The sequence below is a fragment of the Pseudoliparis swirei genome, chromosome 22 (genome assembly GCF_029220125.1).
Source record: "Pseudoliparis swirei isolate HS2019 ecotype Mariana Trench chromosome 22, NWPU_hadal_v1, whole genome shotgun sequence".
Taxonomy (NCBI): Eukaryota; Metazoa; Chordata; class Actinopteri; order Perciformes; family Liparidae; genus Pseudoliparis; species Pseudoliparis swirei.
The window spans coordinates 18,250,380-18,268,950 of NC_079409.1; the positions used below are offsets into that span (position 1 = coordinate 18,250,380).

At 40.2% G+C, this 18,571-nt stretch overlaps 1 protein-coding gene across 2 annotated transcripts; it reads left to right on the top strand.

The window, feature by feature from the left end:
* Positions 1 to 7,795: 7,795 nt before the first annotated feature.
* ddc (dopa decarboxylase) lies at positions 7,796 to 17,743 on the top strand. Of its 2 annotated transcripts, XM_056443540.1 has the most exons (8): positions 7,799 to 8,091; positions 9,945 to 10,058; positions 10,150 to 10,269; positions 14,020 to 14,154; positions 14,745 to 14,888; positions 15,536 to 15,602; positions 15,912 to 16,006; positions 17,368 to 17,743. In XM_056443540.1, exons 1-8 carry the CDS (start codon positions 7,891 to 7,893, stop codon positions 17,437 to 17,439), a joined length of 948 nt encoding a protein of 315 aa, XP_056299515.1. In that variant the 5' UTR covers positions 7,799 to 7,890; the 3' UTR covers positions 17,440 to 17,743. The 2 variants fall into 2 exon arrangements, with proteins under 2 accessions (XP_056299516.1, XP_056299515.1); XM_056443541.1 differs by lacking the exon at positions 14,745 to 14,888 and having other exon boundaries at positions 7,796 to 8,091.
* Positions 17,744 to 18,571: the final 828 nt, after the last annotated feature.

Here is an 18,571-nt window from a genome sequence, read left to right on the forward strand (position 1 = left end):
GTAGGAGTCCTTGCCTCCCTGAGCTTCACCTTTAGGTTGCGCTGGGCTTTCCTCAGCTCATCCCTGTCTCCAGACCTGAAAGCAGCTTTCTTCATGTTAAGCGCCTTCAGGTCCCTGGTGATCAGGGCTTGTTGTTGGGGAAGCAGCGCACAGTCCGTGATGGGATGGTGGTGTGTTCACAGAACTTGATGTATTCCGTGATGCAGTCGGTCATACTGTTGATGTCCTCCCGTGCGGTCCACACAGCACATCCCAGTCCGTTGACTCGAAGCAGTCCTGTAGGCGTCGTTAGCCTCCAGAGACCACCTCCTCACAGTCCTGGTGGTCACCGGCAGCCTCTTCACCAGAGGAACATACCTGGGTGTCAGCGGACCAGGTCATGATCAGACCTGCCGAGGGTAAGGGCAGTGGCGCTGTATGCATCCTTAGTATTAGCATACAGCAAGTCCAGAGTTTTATTGTTCCTTGTTGGGCAGTCTATGTATTGATGGAAGGTTGGCAGAGCTTTTTCCAATGTGGTGTGGTTAAAGTCACCAGTGATAGCCATGAATGCTCCAGGCTGATGATTCAGCAGAGCAGACACAGTGGAGTGGATGGTGTCCACAGCTTCCTCAGCGTCAGCTGATGGCGGCACGTACCGACAACCAAAATGGCGGACGTGAACTCTCTCGGCAAATAGTACGGGCGCATCCCCACGGCCAACAGTTCAATGTTCGGGCTACAGAAGCGCTCCTTCACGCACACATGGTCCGGATGGCACCACCGTTCATTCACATAAACAGCGATCCCGCCCCCCCTCTTCTTACCGCTCTGTGTAGCGTCTCTGTCAGCCCGAACAGTCCTGAAGCCGGGCAAAGACGCGCTGTGATCCGGATAGTCCGCGTGCAGCCACGTCTCAGTGAAGCACAGGAGACGTGGCTGCACTCTGGATCCAGAGGTGTTGGCTAACTACAGACCGATCTCTAACCTCCCCTTCCTTTCCAAGATCCTTGAGAAAGTGGTCGCAAATCAGTTGTGCGACTTTCTACATCATAATAGTTTATTTGAGAAATTTCAATCAGGATTTAGAAAACACCACAGCACCGAGACAGCATTGGTGAAAATTACAAATGACCTCTTAATGGCAGCAGATAAAGGACTCCTCTCTGTCCTGGTCTTGTTAGACCTTAGTGCTGCATTCGACACCATTGACCATGACATCCTGTTACAGAGACTGGAGTAGTCGATTGGCATTTCAGGCACGGCACTAATTTGGTTTAAATCCTACTTATCAGATCGATCTCAGTTTGTATTTGTAAACGATGACGCCTCGATAACCACCAACGTTAATCACGGAGTTCCACAAGGTTCTGTGCTTGGACCAATTTTATTTACCTTATACATGCTTCCTTTGGGCAATATTATCAGGAAACACTCCATAAACTTTCATTGTTATGCAGATGATACTCAACTATATTTATCGATAAAACCAGAGGAGAGCAACCAACTCGGTAAAATTCAAGCATGTCTTAAAGACATAAAAACATGGATGACCTGCAACTTCTTGATGTTAAACTCAGACAAAACCGAAGTAATTTTAATCGGCCCTGAGCACCTCAGAGATCAATTATCTGGTGATGTGGTTTCTGTAGACGGCATTGCCCTAGCATCAAACACCACTGTAAAGAATCTTGGCGTTATCTTTGATCGGGACTTGTCCTTTAACTCCCACGTAAAGCAAATCTCAAGGACTGCATTCTTTCATCTACGTAATATTTCAAAATCAGGCACATCTTGTCTCAAATGATGCAGAAAAATTGAGTCACGCGTTCGTTACTTCTAGACTGGATTACTGCAACTCCTTATTATCAGGCTGCTCTAATAAATCTCTTAGGTCCCTCCAGTTGATCCAGAATGCTGCAGCTCGTGTTCTCACTAAAACTAAGAAAAGAGATCACATCACTCCTGCACTAGCTGCTCTGCACTGGCTCCCAGTAAAATCAAGAATCACTTTTAAAATTCTTCTCTTAACGTACAAAGCCTTGATTGGTGATGCACCATCATATCTTAAGGAGCTTGTAGTACCATATTGCCCCACTAGAGAGCTACGCTCACTAAATGCGGGACTACTTGTAGTTCCTAGAGTCTTAAAAAGTAGAATGGGAGCCAGAGCCTTTAGTTATCAAGCTCCTCTTTTATGGAACCAGCTTCCAATTTCAGTCCGGGAGGCAGACACAGTCACCTCGTTTAAGAGTAGTCTTAAGACCTTCCTCTTTGACAGAGCTTATAGTTAGGGCTGAATCAGGTTTGCCCTGGTCCAGCCCCTTGATATGCTGCTATAGGCTTATAGCTGCCGGGGGTCGTTTTAGGATGCACTGAGTACCTATCTCCTCTTTTTTCTCTCCTTAAGGATGAATTTTCATCTCTCAATCACACGTTACTAACTCTGCTTTCTCCGGAGTCCTTTTGACTTCACGTCTCATGGGGTCATCGGACCCTATGAGACGGCATAGATCCTATCTGCCTGATGGATCATCGAGGTCTGGGTCATGGAATTCCTGCTCCTGACTACGCCACTGTCCTGTTGAGACTCCGCCCCCTGTTGAGACTCCGCCCACTCCTCCTCCCCACCGCCATCTGCCTGATGGATCGTGGAGGTCTCCATCGTGGAATATGCCTACTAGGAACTATTCATACACTCTGTCATATTCATTGAATGTATTTTAACTCTAAATCTGTCCTTCTGTACACATTACATCTATTGCATCTGTCCATCCTGGAGAGGGATCTTCCTCTGTTGCTCTCCTGCAGGTTTCTTCCCTTTTTTTCCCCCTGAAGGGTTATTTGGGAGTTTTTCCTGGTCCGATGTGAGGTTTTGGGGCAGGGATGTCTATGTGTACAGATTGTAAAGCACTCCGAGACAAATTTGTAATTTGTGAAATTGGGCTATACAAATAAACTGAATTGAATTGAATTCTTCCAGATTGGTGGAATGGCATGTGCAAAACTTTTGTGATATTTGCTTTAATTTGTGGGTCTGAGGTTTATACCAGGGAGAAAACCTCCTTTGTGTTATTTTCTTCTTTTTTTAGAGGGGCTATCAAGTCCAGTGTTACTCTCTCTGAGCCTGTAGAACTATCGACGAGATGAGCAATCTGAGACAGATTAAAATTATCAAAGGAGTCCTCTGTTTTAGTGAGACATGGTATTGAATTGAATGCGGAAGGAATCACTTCTTTAAATTTAGCTACAGCACTGTCAGTTAGACATCTGGTGTATAAACTGCTGTCACTTCTGTACATTTCACGCAACAACTCTGCCTTTGTTCTGGATCAAAATCAAGGCAAATTATATGCTGAGATTGCCAACAAAGCTCTGAAAACCTTGCTTCCATTTCCAACGTCATCTTTGTGAAGAGGGGTTTTCTGGAATGACGGCGACCAAAACTAAGTTATGGAGCAGACTGGACATAACAAACACAGGTCGGGTGTCGTTGTCTACCATCAGATTGGACTGGCTCGTTGCAGATAAACAAGCGCAGGGCTCCCACTAATTCGGCATAATGGTGAGTTGTATTTTTATGCACTTTAAGTTGGTCGTATAATTTCATGACGTCATATTTAGTACGTCATGTTTATCGCCCACACTGAAGGCCGGTCTGTGAAAATATTGTCTGACACAAAACTGGTCCGTGGCACAAAAAAGGTTGGGGAATGCTGTTTTAGACTTGAGCACCGCAAACAGTCTCACGAGCTGCCACAGAACCAGCAGCAGTCATTGAGTATGGAGGCTTTGTGAAAGTAGATTTACTTTGCTCCGTTTGCTGCAGCAATTGAGAAATCGCTCTTCTTCGCTCAACTGTAGCTTGATACTGCTGTTTGCTTATTTCTCACCAGACATCACATACCTGGGGCACTCTCTGTTTGTTCCACTGCCATCAGGAAGAAGATTCAGGACTATTAAAACCCGGACTAACTGAGGAACAGCCTTTTCCCCAGAGCGGTTTCCTCCATCACCCCAGAATTAGAATCTCTATTTTCCTCCGTGAATTTTATTTTAAAATATTTTTTTTATTGATAGTTCACCGATTAGCCGCCTGCAGGGAAAGACGCATGACAGTGACTCATAATTGTTGTAGTTAAACAAATAGTAAAACCTCATTTATTTTCAGTGACACATCTCAAAACCCTTTTGTCGTAAGAATGTCCTTAAAAACTGAAATTCACAAAAAAGACTTGATTATTATCATTAATATATTAATGGGCGATTGAGAGGATGGCACGTATTGACCATTTTGCTAACAAGAGGTATGGCACAAGCTTTTATGCTGTATTCCAGTGGCACAATGGACGCAGCAGTTTCGGCACAGAGGGAGGGAGATGGTGGACTATGTGTCCAACTACCTGGAGAACATCAAACACTTTCATCAATTGCAAATTATTCTTAGCCGCCTGCAGGGATAGACGCTTGTAACAGCTTTCTCTGTTACCCTGTGAGTGCCGGACTGAATATGGAGGCAGGAACACAGAATGTTATGTTTTGACAAAACCTTTTATTGTAAATATAACACGGATCAGATGAGAACTCTCGCCCAATCTCCTTCTCCCGCATCTCGGTTCCTACTGCTCTTTATAGAGAAGAGATACACACACAGATTCATTACAGCTGGGGTTGATCAACACCAGCTGATGCCGATTAGACCTTGTCTCTGCACCTCTCCCTGAACCAGCCCCCCTGCTCCATCCACTCTGCAGCTGCGCTTCACAACACCCCACTGACACATACCTCCACCGCCCGACTTAGGCCAGGGCAACATCCGGCCTAAACTACTCTACCTGCTGGGACAAAACGCCCCCCAGCCCTCTGTTCGATGCATCAGTCTGCAAAGTAAAAAATAAGTTAGGTGTGTGAAGGAGTGGTTCCTCCCAGAGAGCTTGTTTTACCTTCTCAAACACCAACTGGCACTGCTCCGTCCACTCGACCGGATCAGAGGCACCTTTGTGGGTCAGGTCAGTCATGGGGCTAGTCAGCTCTGTAAAGTTCGGGATGAATCGCCTGTACTAATAACCCACCAGCCTCAGAAACTGCCTCACCTCTTTTTGGTCTTGGGCCGCAGGTAGACTACGATAGCGGCGCTCTTGTCCACCTGAGGGCGCACCTGCCCGGCGCCCAAGTGGTACTCCAGATACCGTACCTCCCTCGGTCCAACTGCACACTTCCCTGGGTTTGCGGTCAGCAAAGCCTGCCTTAGGGACTCAAGCACCGCGCCCACCCATTGCACATGCTCCGCCCAGGTGGTGCCGTGGATGATCACATCATCTAAGTAGGCGGCAGCATATGCAGCGTGCGGACGCAGCACCCGGTCCATGAGGCATTGAAATGTTTTTTTTCCCAGTGTCTAATTTACACTGACACCATGGGAAACTCGTGAACATCCTCATCTACACACCGTATCTTCAACCACAATGCCTCCACCAATGCCTGGTGACCTGCGGGCCTCAAAAGCCAGTGTTGGCCCCGACCAAAGCTTGACAGCGACTAATAGGGTGTGATGCATATTGTAGTTAAATAAATACCAAAAACATTATTTATTTTCAGTGACAAACCTCAAAACCCTTTTTTTTTAAAAAATGTCCTTGAAAACTGAAATCCACAAAAAAGTCGTAAGAATATTATGAATACATTATTAAACATGTTATTGATAGTTTTATTTATCCAGATTTCATGATGCTAATACAAAATTACTGTGTATATTGGTGTTTACAAATGATAAGTGAGTTCTTAGCATTAGCAAAATGCAGTATACACAATATTTAGTATGTAAGTAAGTGTGTGTGAGTCAATCAATTCTAGCATTGACCATGAGCCTCGCTCCCATTGGCTGGCCTTGTCGTTTTTTTTAGGTGGGGGTGGTTAGTGGCAAGATAAAAGGAGAAAGTGTCTTGTCCAGCTTACACACACAAACACATTCACCACGTGCCTGTCTGTTTGTCCATTTGTGGACGCTAACAACAAGAGGAAAAGATACACCATCTGAAGCTCTCACTTTAAAATGTAAGTATGCGCACACCCACACGCACATACATGCAAACATGTCTAATCCTATTTGAGATCAGGCTTAGAATAAGGACTTTGCTTCTCAGCAAGGGAAAGAGACATGGAGGGTTAAACACTTGTTGAATGAATGTCAAGGTACTGGCACAGAACAAGGGGATATGCCCATGTTAAATGTATATAAGCATCATGCCAGTATATTGTAAAGGGATATGTTTAAAGGTTTTTGTTAATGATAAATTGTTGCAGCACGACTTTCAATGCATAACATGTCCCTGATTTACAGAGAACAAACAGGAAGATAAATGGTACATATTTCCCTTATTCATTAAGTTATTAAGACACCTTAATGAGGCTTTTGATCAGGTTTATGAAATTGTCCTTCGGCAGAATGCATTCATAACAATCTGTACAAATAGATGTTTGATGCAATAATGCTTTTTCTTGCTAAGCTTTTCTGTTCATGGCAGTCCATAAAATGAAAGGAAACTAAGCTATGATCAGACTGGCTTAATGTGTTGTTAAGAGGGTCCAAGGTTCTTACATACATGTGCAAGCTTATACAAACTGTGTCAAGGAGCATGGCTGTGTGTGTGTCCGTACTGCTGTTCTAAAACCTTATATTATTCTTTTTTGTTTAAGCCATATTTATGGGAATAACGGATCAATAGTTTATTAGGTAACCAACTATTTTATATGTGCCATCATCGTTGAATTGGATCATATGAGATAGTATAGTTTATATAGATTAAACTGTTGAAAATAGTGACCTTGCAACTGCTTTTAGTACACTTTTTTATCTGTTGTTGAACTTGTTGATAATGTATGGTTTTAATAGGATTCCAACAAATCCTATTAATTTCAATAAATTTCCATTGAAATTTATTGACATTTCAAAACCAGTATTTCCCCAAATTAGGAATAATATCAACCCAATTAACTTGCCCAAAATCCCTTGGCTCTTATTAAAGGATCAAAAGTCCATATTTGTCCTCATCCAAATTGTTTTGGTGTAAATTGCATAGTGTTGGTAAATTAAACTGCTCACAACAGGGTATATGGATTATCTTGACTAACCAGGTCATGATTTTTGAAAAAATATATTGTTTTTTTGGAGCATTTTTTTCCCCGTTTGTGCGCCACAAGTTGAATGCTATACAGCAATATATTTAAGAGAGGGTCAAATCCAAGTCTTTCTAACTGTCCTCCCATCTAAATGTACATTATTTTTGAGCTCAAATGCTTGATTGTATGTCTTGGACATGGCTGACAGTGTCTCTATATTTCAAGGATTTAATTCAACAATTATAATTGTGGGAAAAACAGATGTTGACTGGTATTAGTAACTTTATAAAACACAGCAGAAAGTTACAAAAGAATCCTAACCTCTGTTGTCAAGTATCTGCTCTCCAACTGAACTATTACAATTATGTGGTTCCTTACACATGGGCCAATACAAATAAGAGTTCTGGAATGTTGTCCTGGGCTGTTAGACCTTAAGGTTTGATATTGTTCTATACATAGAGCCACCTGACCTGAGTTTTATTTAACTAAACTAAACATATTCAACTAAACAACCCCTCTGCCCGTGCACACTCTCTGCTTCCAGAGGATTGAGAGGATGGCACGTATTGATCATTTTGCTAACAAGACCATGGCATCTGTCTTGCAGCAGAACTGAGGAAAGATTAATGTCTGGTGGTTAGTTGTTGTATTCATCAACTCATATCAGTGATATCGAAGGTGACAAGTTTTGACTCAAAGAAATCTTAACAAAGTCCCATTCAACCCGTTAATCATCAACAACATGGTTCTTGAGAAATAAATGCTTCTGTGCAGTGTCCATCCAGTGGCACGATGGATGCAGCAGAGTTTCGGTGCAGAGGGAAGGAGATGGTGGACTATGTAGCCGACTACCTGGAGAACATCGAGCAGCGTCCGGTCAGCGCAGATGTGGAACCGGGGTATCTTCGTTCCCTGATCCCCACTGAGGCCCCACTGGAGCCTGATAATTATGATGACATTATCAAAGATGTGGAGAGGGTCATAATGCCAGGGGTGAGGTTATACTTTTGTTGATTTGTGGATGCACACAATGGAATTATAGTGGCATGGATTCATATGTGTTTTTCTGCAGCGTAATTTAGATTAGTCAGCAATTTGAAAGCAATACTGGTTTAGAAAAGATAGCTTTCCTATTCTGGAATTATGACAATAGATTTAGAAATGTATTCAAGTAATCTGACTATAACTAGCTGCGTAACTGTATTCCCCTATTAAAAAAGAGTGGCATTAGTATTAAGATAATATGTCCATGTGTTCAACACACTTAAGTAATTTACTATAACAATAATAAAGCAAAGATGTTTCAAAGTAGCTTTTTAACCCAGCAGTAGTTGATTTGAATTTATTTCATTAGATGAAAGGAAATTGTCGTATCTTCTCGCCAGCCGGAGGATGATGATGGAATTGATGATGAAGAAAGAGGTTCGATGGACAACAGCACTTCGCAAGAATATTGAGTTTATTCTTAACAAGTTCAGGTCAGGGAACAAACGCCTGCAGGCCGTTTGGAGTACTTTCAGGCACCGAATGGAGAAAGACTATCGAACATGCATTTTAACATACGTTTTATACACAACAAACGAGGTGGAGTTTATTGTTACCGGCCTTCGTGGACCAATCATATGCAGGCATAATGAATTGTTCTGTGCGCATTTGTTAATCTGTGTGCATTTACAATTATTGAGACTGATCAATTAAGACATGTCCATCAACTCAATTAGAGTAACTAATACAAGGGAGGTCAAGTTTTTCTGGCAACATGGTGGTTCACTGGTTACTTAACAACGTAATTAATTATAGTAGCACAATTATTTTGAACTGTTGTCTGAGACAAGGAAAGATACAATGGAATTTGAAAGTGTCTTTCCTTTTTTCCCTATGAAAGGGTTTTTTCTATTTCTTGGGAGTTTTTCCTGATCCGATGTGAGATCCTGGGACAGGGATGTCGTATATGTACAGATTGTAAAGCCCTTAAATTTGTAATGTGCGATATTGGGCTCTACAAAATAAACTGAATTGAATTGAATTGAATCAAGTGCCATGAGTGTGTTAGAGAGAGAGATACAGATGGAAAGAGAAGGTGGAAGATTATTGCGTGAATGTTCAATTCAGTATATTTGTATAGCTCAATATCGCACATTACAAATTTGAGGGCTTTACAATCTGTACATATTGACATCCCTGTCCCAGAACCTCACATCGGATCAGGAAAAACTCCCAAACAACCCTTCACGGGGAAAAAAGGGAAGAAACCTTCAGGAGAGCAACAGAGGAGGATCCCTCTCCAAGATGGACAGGTGCAATAGATGCCTTGTGTACAGAAGGAATCATTATACACAAATTAAAACACAGTAACAACACAATCAAAATGTATGAATGGTTGGCATATTCCACGATCCAGACCTCGATGATCAATCAGAGACGTGAAGTCAAAAGGACTCCGGAGAGGAAGCAAAGTTAGTAATGTGCAATAGAGAGATGAAAATTCATCCATAAGCTTGTAAATTATTAATAATTTACTCAGAAAGTAAATAATAAACTTGGAAAAGAAAAACTGCAATTGCTCTTGAGGATAAGGGGTTTCATACAGGTATCTATTGCAATAAAAAAAACTGGATTTTACTTTTAGCATTTTACATAGAGATTTATTTGTGGCTAAAAAGGTGCCAGTCCGTTAAAGCAACTACTGTGGTATCCGGTCTACCAAAAATGAGGACCATTGTTCTCTATTAACAAAACTGTAATATATAACAATAGTTATTTTGGCAACTTCTTGCTCCCAATGACAAACTATAAGATTAGTCTTCTTCTCTAATTCATTATGTGTATGTTTAATCTTTTTCCAGATCACCCACTGGCACAGTCCATACTTTTATGCCTACTTTGCAGCTGCAAACTCTTACCCTGCCATTTTGGCCGACATGCTATGTGGAGCCATTGGCTGTATTGGATTCTCCTGGGTAACAAACACTTTGCTGTGACTCTGTATCCAACACTGTATTCTATTATATATAGTTAATATTTGTGTGGTGTTATGCGTGGCGTTTTCAGGCTTCCAGCCCAGCCTGTACAGAATTGGAGACAGTGATGTTAGATTGGCTGGGGAAGATGCTAAAGCTGCCAGACGATTTTATAGCCGGGACTCTTGGCCACGGAGGAGGTGTCATCCAGGTGCGTTTCTTTTGTGTGATTTTATGCCTCCCTGCAGAAAGGTTTTCTGGCAGCCAAACGAGTCAAACCAACCCTTCTAACATTCATACTCTTCTGTGGTTTTCAACATGTGTTAAGTCAAAGGCTGACATTTTATATGCTCACAACTGAGGTCTCCCTGAAAACATCAGCAATTTGTGTAGTATTGAGTTGTCGTCTTTTTCTCTCCCTGATTCCCACCGGCTGAAAATTGGTAAGAAATTGCCTTTTCAATATGTCATCTATAGGCAGATGGAGATTGGGATTGTTTTGTGTGGCAAGAAGCCAAACACTAGTTTAGTGTTCCATTGACTGAAACGGAGTAGCAGCAGCAGCAGAAGAGGCTATCAATATATGTGTGTGCATGACACTCTGATGACAGATCTTTTCATGCCTCTTTTATTGTGACCACCTGAGTGTGTGTGTGTGTGTGTGTGTGTGTGTGTGTGTGTGTGTGTGTGTGTGTGTGTGTGTGTGTGTGTGTGTGTGTGTGTGTGTGTGTGTGTGTGTGTGTGTGTGTGTGTGTGTGTGTGTGCGTGCGTGTGCACGCGCGCTCATCTGGCTCATTGTGCTTTTGTTTTGTCTTGCCACGCTCCTTTTTAAGTGCAGCTTACCAGCTCACTATGGCAACTAATGGGGCTCTTCTCGCTGCAGCAGGGCTAATGAGTGTTGTCACAGCACATTGCAAGACTATTGTTATAAACCTTAAGAGGGAAAAAAGAGGAAATGGGATGTTTTCAAAAAGACCCTTCTGGTGACCTTAGATTTCGCTTTTTACCCATGTGTCACTGAGACTTTCCTATTATTAAAATGAACTAAAAATAACAAAAGCTTGTAGAGTTTAATTGACATCAGAAAAAATAACAACGTTGTGAAATCCTTCTACAGTTGCTTCTGCATTAAAATGGTGAAGACACACACCTGTAGTTTGAATGCATGCATCATCTTGAGTCGTGGATCATCACGCCTTATCCTTAAGAGCAATTGCAGGGTTTTTTTCTAAATTGGCAACAGGTTTCCAAAGCTTATTGGGGGATCAATGTGAGCTGGTGGACTTTAAATAAAGGCTACCAGGTTCAGAGTTTATGAGTAAACAGGAGGACAGGAAGTACACTTGGGTATGTTTAGAAGCTTGAGGTTTACCTTGTTTGGTTGCTTCAAACTGTCCTTGCATTTGGTTCACTTCCTTTGAGCAGCTAGAGCCATGTTAATCACAAAAATTGGATAGACACTTTGATTCATGGATCCATTTAGTTTGGTCCCTAACCTCTTAAGAATCAGCTTAATGTTACTCTGCAGTTGCTTTTTCTGACACAAATGACATGTCCATATTAGCCTGCTTGTCTGTTGATTGATTTGTGCATACTGATTGAATGATTTAAACTTTTTATTGACTTTCTTATATTGTAATGTCCCAAGATACCTCAGAAGGCATGATTCACTTCATTATGTTGTCAAACAATTCTTACTGCACTCAAAAAAACGATTCAAGCCCTTCTTAGAGGTGACACATTTAAATATTGTTTGATACATTTAAATAAATCAATTACAAAACGAAGATATTTATTTTGAATGGGTGTAACACAAAATGTATGAATACTTTCATTTATTAGATTTATTTAGGTTACACTCACAAAAACGATTCAAGCCCTTCTTCGAGGTGACACATTTAAATATTGTTTGATACATTTAAATAAATCAATTACAAAAATAGATATTTATATTTAATGGGTGGAACACAAAATGTATGAATTCTTTCATTTATTAGATTTATTTAGGTTAGATGGTGTGCATATCAACTCAAAATAAATGTGTTTCATTGAGGACTACCCTTTGCGCATGCGCCAGCTGAAAATCAGTTGTTTACAAGGTGAAGACACTTTCAGGGCTGTACGGTGGTGTAGTGGCTAGCACCGTCGCCTCAAAGCCAAAGGTCTGTGTGTTCAATTCCTAGTCGGGGCTTTCCTTCTGTGTGGAGTTTGCATATTTTCTTAGTTAGTTAATTAGTTTATATTTTGAGTTGGACAAACACAAATTAATTTAATTTAATGAATATCGTTATTTTATTTTAGATGTATTTGATACAAATGAGTTGGACTAACTTAATTACATTGTATTGCACTGATGTGCTAAATTTGAGTTGGAGTTGCATATAATTATTGGATGGAAAACCTGCCAACAATTTAATTGAGTTCATCCAATGAGACATTTCTTTGAGTGTGCTGGCTGCAGGTGAAGACTCAGATGTGTTCTCTAATGAGGATTTGGAGTTGTCACTACAACATAGCTAACATCCATTAGAGAGGATATCAGCTATGTGTGTTTGCAAAAGGTGTTGGTGTAATTGTATTTATCAATAGGAATTGAAGAGGATTAATTATTCGCACATCAGAGGGCAGGCACATGCACAGATAGACCCCTAGTGGTGCTCAAGCACCAGCCCTTTTGCCCTGGATGAGAAAAGTGCCCTTTCTGCTGGAGCCCCTTTTTTTTTCATTCACCAGTATTGAAGAATAAAAGTTACTCTCTCTGTCATCAGGTCCCCCCAAATCTTGTGAGAATTTCGCCCCGACATGCTCCTCGGCGCTCACTAAAACAATAAACAAAAAACTCACGAAATCCGTGGTTTCACAGCCTTGTCCAGCTGTTTACTGACGTCATGTTTAATGAACAGAGAGAGGGAGAGATATACAGGCAGGCATCTTCTTTGTGTTGTATTCATGCTATTGAGACAATTTCGAAAGTATGTTGAACTTATTAATTCATTTGATAAATGTCACAATAATTCACAGCTAGAAAATTGCAGCTAAACTATGATTGCTATCCTTGTTTTATGCGGTATGTTTCTCTTTGTGTTGTCTGTTCCAGTTTTACAAAGATCAATCTTGTATGAGCATTGCAGAGGGTGAAAAGAGTAAACGCAAGAAAAAACAACAACTACTTATATATATAGAAATATCAGACTGAGGCTTTATAACTTTTTTACAGAGGTTTGATATTTACCGGCATGACCGAGCGGTCGAGGTTAGTAAGTTGTTTATTATATGGCATTTTTCGCTCCTATCATTTTGTAAATAAAAGTTAAAAAAATTTAAAAATGTCATTGTTAATAGAAAACAATTTCATTTCGTTTAGCTCTCATGTCTTCTCATGACAAAATGTGTTTCAATTACTTGCTAACTTCAAGTTACAGTGATCAATATAAATATTATTTTGCCGATGGCTGCCCTTTATTTTGGTTTGAGCACCTGCCCCCCAAAATGTCTGTGCTCGTGCCTGTCAGAGGGCCATCACAGCAGCATCAGTACCGAAAAAGGAGAAGCCTACATATTATCCATAGATCCTGCTTGGATCTTTGTCATGGTAGAATGTTTTAAAAATGGAAATCACACTCATATTTATCATGCACACAAACAGGCAATCATATTGAGCCCCATGATGGTCACTGCAAGATATTTTGCATTCCCTCGCTATATCTTTTGCATTCTCGTGTAAATCATTTTGCATTTTTTCACAATACTTTGTGTTAATTTGCAATAGTTTTCTTCTTCCATTCTTTCTCAGTTATACATCTAGATCCTCTCAGCTGCTCCCAGTGCAATGGTGCATTAATAAGATGCAACAACCTGTACACTGAATCAAATTAGACCAAAAGTAGGATTATGTAAATATAGGAAATGTTTGAGTCTGGTTTAAACAGTGCTTTACAAATTCCCTCTAATTCTCCAACAGGGCACAGCCAGTGAGGCAACCCTGATGTCCTTGCTCGCTGCTCGCTGTAAAGCACTCAGAAAGATTCAGGCCGCCAACCCCGAAATATTAGAAAGTGAAATTCGACCCAAACTGGTGGCGTACACCTCTGAGCAGGTAAGCACAAACACTTATTTCCAATCACACTTTTGCCATGGTTAATGCAAAGGCTAAGCTAACTCTGATTCTAATTTGAATCACATTTTTTACTTAACTTGTGCGTTTTTAATACTTCCTTAGATATGTTCTCAGTCAACAAGGTTCAGTAACAGTGACATAGTTATTCAGTGATTTTGTGAGACAGAGTCATTCAGGCAGTAGCTAGCTCTGGTCAGGTTTAATACCAGGCTGACTGATTGGTTTAGGAAGTCGCCTGAGGGCCACACAGACCTTTATAGGGAGAACAGTTTGTTATGTTTCTACTGAAGAACACCATTCAAATCTAATCTCAAGTTGAACATGCCTTGTGTGTATTTCTTTCTGCTTAGTATTATATTGTAGATGATTAGGGCTATAGCATTGACGCTCTGAAGTTTAGTAGGTGCCACAAAACATTTCACCATATAAAATCATTCATTAACCATGAATAAGAAAAAATCTGTTACGGTTTATCTTCTTACCAACCGCAGGAGGTGATTGAACCCTGTGATCAAACGACTTGCTGATTAACATTACATTTTTCACAAACATTGCATATCTTTCCGAAGGCTCATTCCTCAGTGGAGCGTGCTTCTCTGATTGGAGAAGTGACGATGAGGATGGTTCCCACAGATAGCACCTATGCTGTCAGAGGGAGCACGCTTAAGAAGATGTTGGAGGAGGACAAAGCGGCTGGACTCATCCCTTTCTTCGTAGGAAAAGACAAAAATCAGCAACCATCCAGCCGACTATCACTAAGCTATTGCACAAAGACAGACACAAAAATCAACTCCATCTCATCATTAGATATGATTATTTTTTCATTGAGTTACACCCATAAGTCATTGCATTCTGTTGCTACACACTTAAACACAGGCTCACTTAAATACAGTGATACAATATGTGTGATGCTGCTGTGCACACCCTAATGATAACATTGTTTTTGTTTAACCTAAAGTATCTGGTTAAGGACAATAACCAGAGGTGAGATCCTGGTACAGGGATGTCGTATGTGTCCAGATTGGAAAGCCCGCTGAGGCAAATTCGTAAATTGTGATATAAAATAAACTGAAATTTTTTTTGACCCACAAATCACTATCAGGGAATAAGAGTCAGATTGGAATAATCTGTGTGTATCAAAAGTGGCGTCCAGATCTACGTTTGAATAAACAAATTGTCTATCTGCTTGTACAAAAACCATTTGTTACACTAGCTGCAATAACTTTGAATTTGTATTTTATAGTTTTTTTCAACCTTGTTAATATCCAATCTTTTCATTGTTGTGACATTGAAAAAAGAAAATGGCATGGGTAACCAAGCACTTTAGGGTTTTAATGATTTGTATGTTGGTGTCTTTCAGTTCTGTGCAACCCTTGGCACCACAGGATCCTGCGCTTTTGACCATATTACCGAACTGGGGCCACTATGTGAGTAAACCATTGCATCAGAATACACTTTATGGGTTTTTTTTACAAGAGGAAAAGGATTGTCATGCCCCATTGGCTTGTATTAGCTTTACAACACACACTTTGATTTGAGAATCGCTAAGGAACATCCAAACCATAAGGATGTCCTGGTGTATGTAATGATCCTGAATAATACCTACCTATAAATAGATAACTTCAATTCATAAATTGATGTATTTTGAATAAATGTTTGTAGAAATCCATAGTTGGATTGCCAGAAGTAAATATGTTACGGATGTTAATAACCCCTCTGTTTTGTGTGTGTTCCAGGTAATAAGGAAAATGTGTGGATGCACATTGATGCAGCATATGCAGGGAGTGCATTCATCTGTCCTGAATTTCGCCCTTTGTTGAATGGCATTGAGGTGTTTAAAAAATTGCAAGCGTTCACGTTCACACAGTGCATGAACACTTTAACACAACAGAGTTTTGACAGATTTTCACCTTGATTATCCGAATATGTGTGGGACGTATTTAATATGGTTTAAGTGCAGTCAATAAGTGTGCATCCACCTGCATTGATGCAAGATGTTGCTGAATGACAAGACAACATCTTTCTGTTTCATTGGTTGTGAGATATATCTCATAGCATCTATGAAAGAAAACAATAACTGCATCCTGATTATATCCAGCTGCTTTATTTCTGTTTTTAAAATAGCATAACGTTAATGTCATGGAGGAAACATGCAGGAACGAGTAATAGGCCAAACAATTGGCATTAGTGCGCGAGCATCAATGTGCAGCTGTTGCTTCCTGAGCTGTGCAGAGACGCAGAGATAAGGACAGAGTAATTTCCTGAGGCAGTGTTCGACCTTTATATATATCACTGTGTATTAGACATACTCTGTTGCTGGGGAGAAAACAGACTTGACTGTAAAAGAACCAACTGTTGTTTCAACTAAAGTTAGGTATTGTATATGAACAGTGACATATTTTGCTCTCAAAATCTTGCCATTTTACAATTTGTAGTATCTTTTAACGCAATGGGAAAATTGATATTACGGGTCATTATTGAAGAAAGTGGAGAGTGGATTATTAAATGTACCATCTACGTTGAGATACAGTTAGTATATTCCATATACCGCAGTTATAGTATATGATTTTGAAGCATTAACAACTCAAACAATGTTGGATTAGGACATGAAGGTGGAACTCAGTTTTTTAGGATGACAGGTGCAGCCCTGCCGAAGGGCTGGTTGCTAGGATATGGGTGATGGCGAGCAGGCAACCAGCCCCCTTTAAATCAGTCAGCATGGCAACTGTCAGCCAGGAGTCTGTTTCGCATTGTCCCTCTACGCTGTGTTATTGCATTTGTGGAGGTAGAGAAGAGGATATTACAGGAGATAGCCAACAAACGGAAGAGAACCGATAAGGAAAGTTTTCTCTCCCTTTGAATAAACGCCGGCCTAGATGTTCCTCTTTTGCATTTTAAATAAATCGTGCCTGCTTTAGTCCAGATAATGCTGTTGGTGAAAAGGTTGTCTCTGCATCAGTAATGGTAAATTAAGATATATTATTGATTGTTTTGGCCAAAACACATTTTTCAAGCTGTGCTGATACAACATACAAAAGTATTAGCACTTCCTAGATCTCACACAAAAATATACAGCAGTGTATGCAGACTTGACTGAAAGCTACTAATGTTTTGTTTTCATTTTCATTATATCATACCTTTTATTCCAGAGAAACATCAAACAATGCCGCTTCATGATTGTTTCTTTTAAAGTTTGCAGACTCTTTCAACTTTAACCCACACAAATGGCTTTTAGTCAATTTTGACTGCTCTACAATGTGGTAAGTTATGCATGTTAATATACAGTGTGAGACAAAAATGGTAATAGGCAAATAGGCAAACTCTCATTCAAGTGTGATGAATAAAAGCAGGAAATGTTCATGGGAATGTTTGATAGTCGACATATGAAATATCAAAACAAGGTGTGTCTAAATCGGGAAAATGTATCACATTTGAAAAGAGTAAAAAAGAAAACATTCATTTGAGAATTTCTTACCTGTTTCTCAAGCAAACTGGTAGTGGAGATTGATATTAGAAATGTTTGGCATGTTTTTTTCTTCTTCACGAATCATTAAAGTATTTACAGAAGCTTTTTTTCACACACTGGAGAAACAATTTAGCTCCACTCTTAGGTTTAATGCTGCTTAACTTAACTTCAGTAACTTGAAAGGTGCACTCAGTCAGGTTCAGATCTCTTCCAGGTGTGTCTGCAATGACCGCTGATATATATTCCCCGTCTAGACACCAATGGCTTGCTCAACCCACTTCATTCATAATCAAAAACAAGTGGCAGTAAATGCAGGCAATCAGCTAAAAGTTGTTGCGAAAGAAATCGGCTCCAAATCCCCTAAATAGGATAAGCTATGGATAAGGAATGGAATGTTTAACCTACAAACTTGATATGAACATATTTTGCTAAGGTCCCTTCATGGACACAGTTAAAGTGTTCTGATTGGAGCCAGCAACTCTCTGTGCACAAGGTCCATATTGCCACACTTGAAGATGACATATTAATTAATTAGTTTGCAAATTAATATTTAACTATTTACCATAGGGCTCTTGTGGTCCCATGAACTACCAATGAGTAGTCCATTTAAATCTGATATCAATCTACACTAAATGTTCACAGTAGAAATAGAGCTATGCCTCCCCGATGCCCATTCTGTCATCATTAAACAAAATGCGTCTTGCTCTGCAATAGGAAACAGACGGGTTTAAAACCTCAAGGAAAAAGGTTGTGTGGAAGGAAAATGTTTTCCTGGTTTATATCTGGTATTTTTTTTGAATGGTTAAGTAATATATGGTGTAAAGATTTTTACCTATATGGTGTAAAGATCAAAACCTATTAACTATTTCTGGTATTGTCTCAGTATTTGTGCTCTTTGCAATGAGTTTGAAGTTGAGTCAAATTTAATCA

Excerpts from the sequence above, each read along its gene's own strand:
- ddc (XM_056443540.1), top strand. The coding sequence starts at position 7,891 with ATGGATGCAGCAGAGTTTCGGTGCAGAGGGAAGGAGATGGTGGACTAT. Across the intron at positions 14,155-14,744 it reads TGGCGTACACCTCTGAGCAG|GCTCATTCCTCAGTGGAGCG; the intron begins GTAAGCACAAAC and ends ATCTTTCCGAAG. Across the intron at positions 14,889-15,535 it reads CTGGACTCATCCCTTTCTTC|TTCTGTGCAACCCTTGGCAC; the intron begins GTAGGAAAAGAC and ends GGTGTCTTTCAG.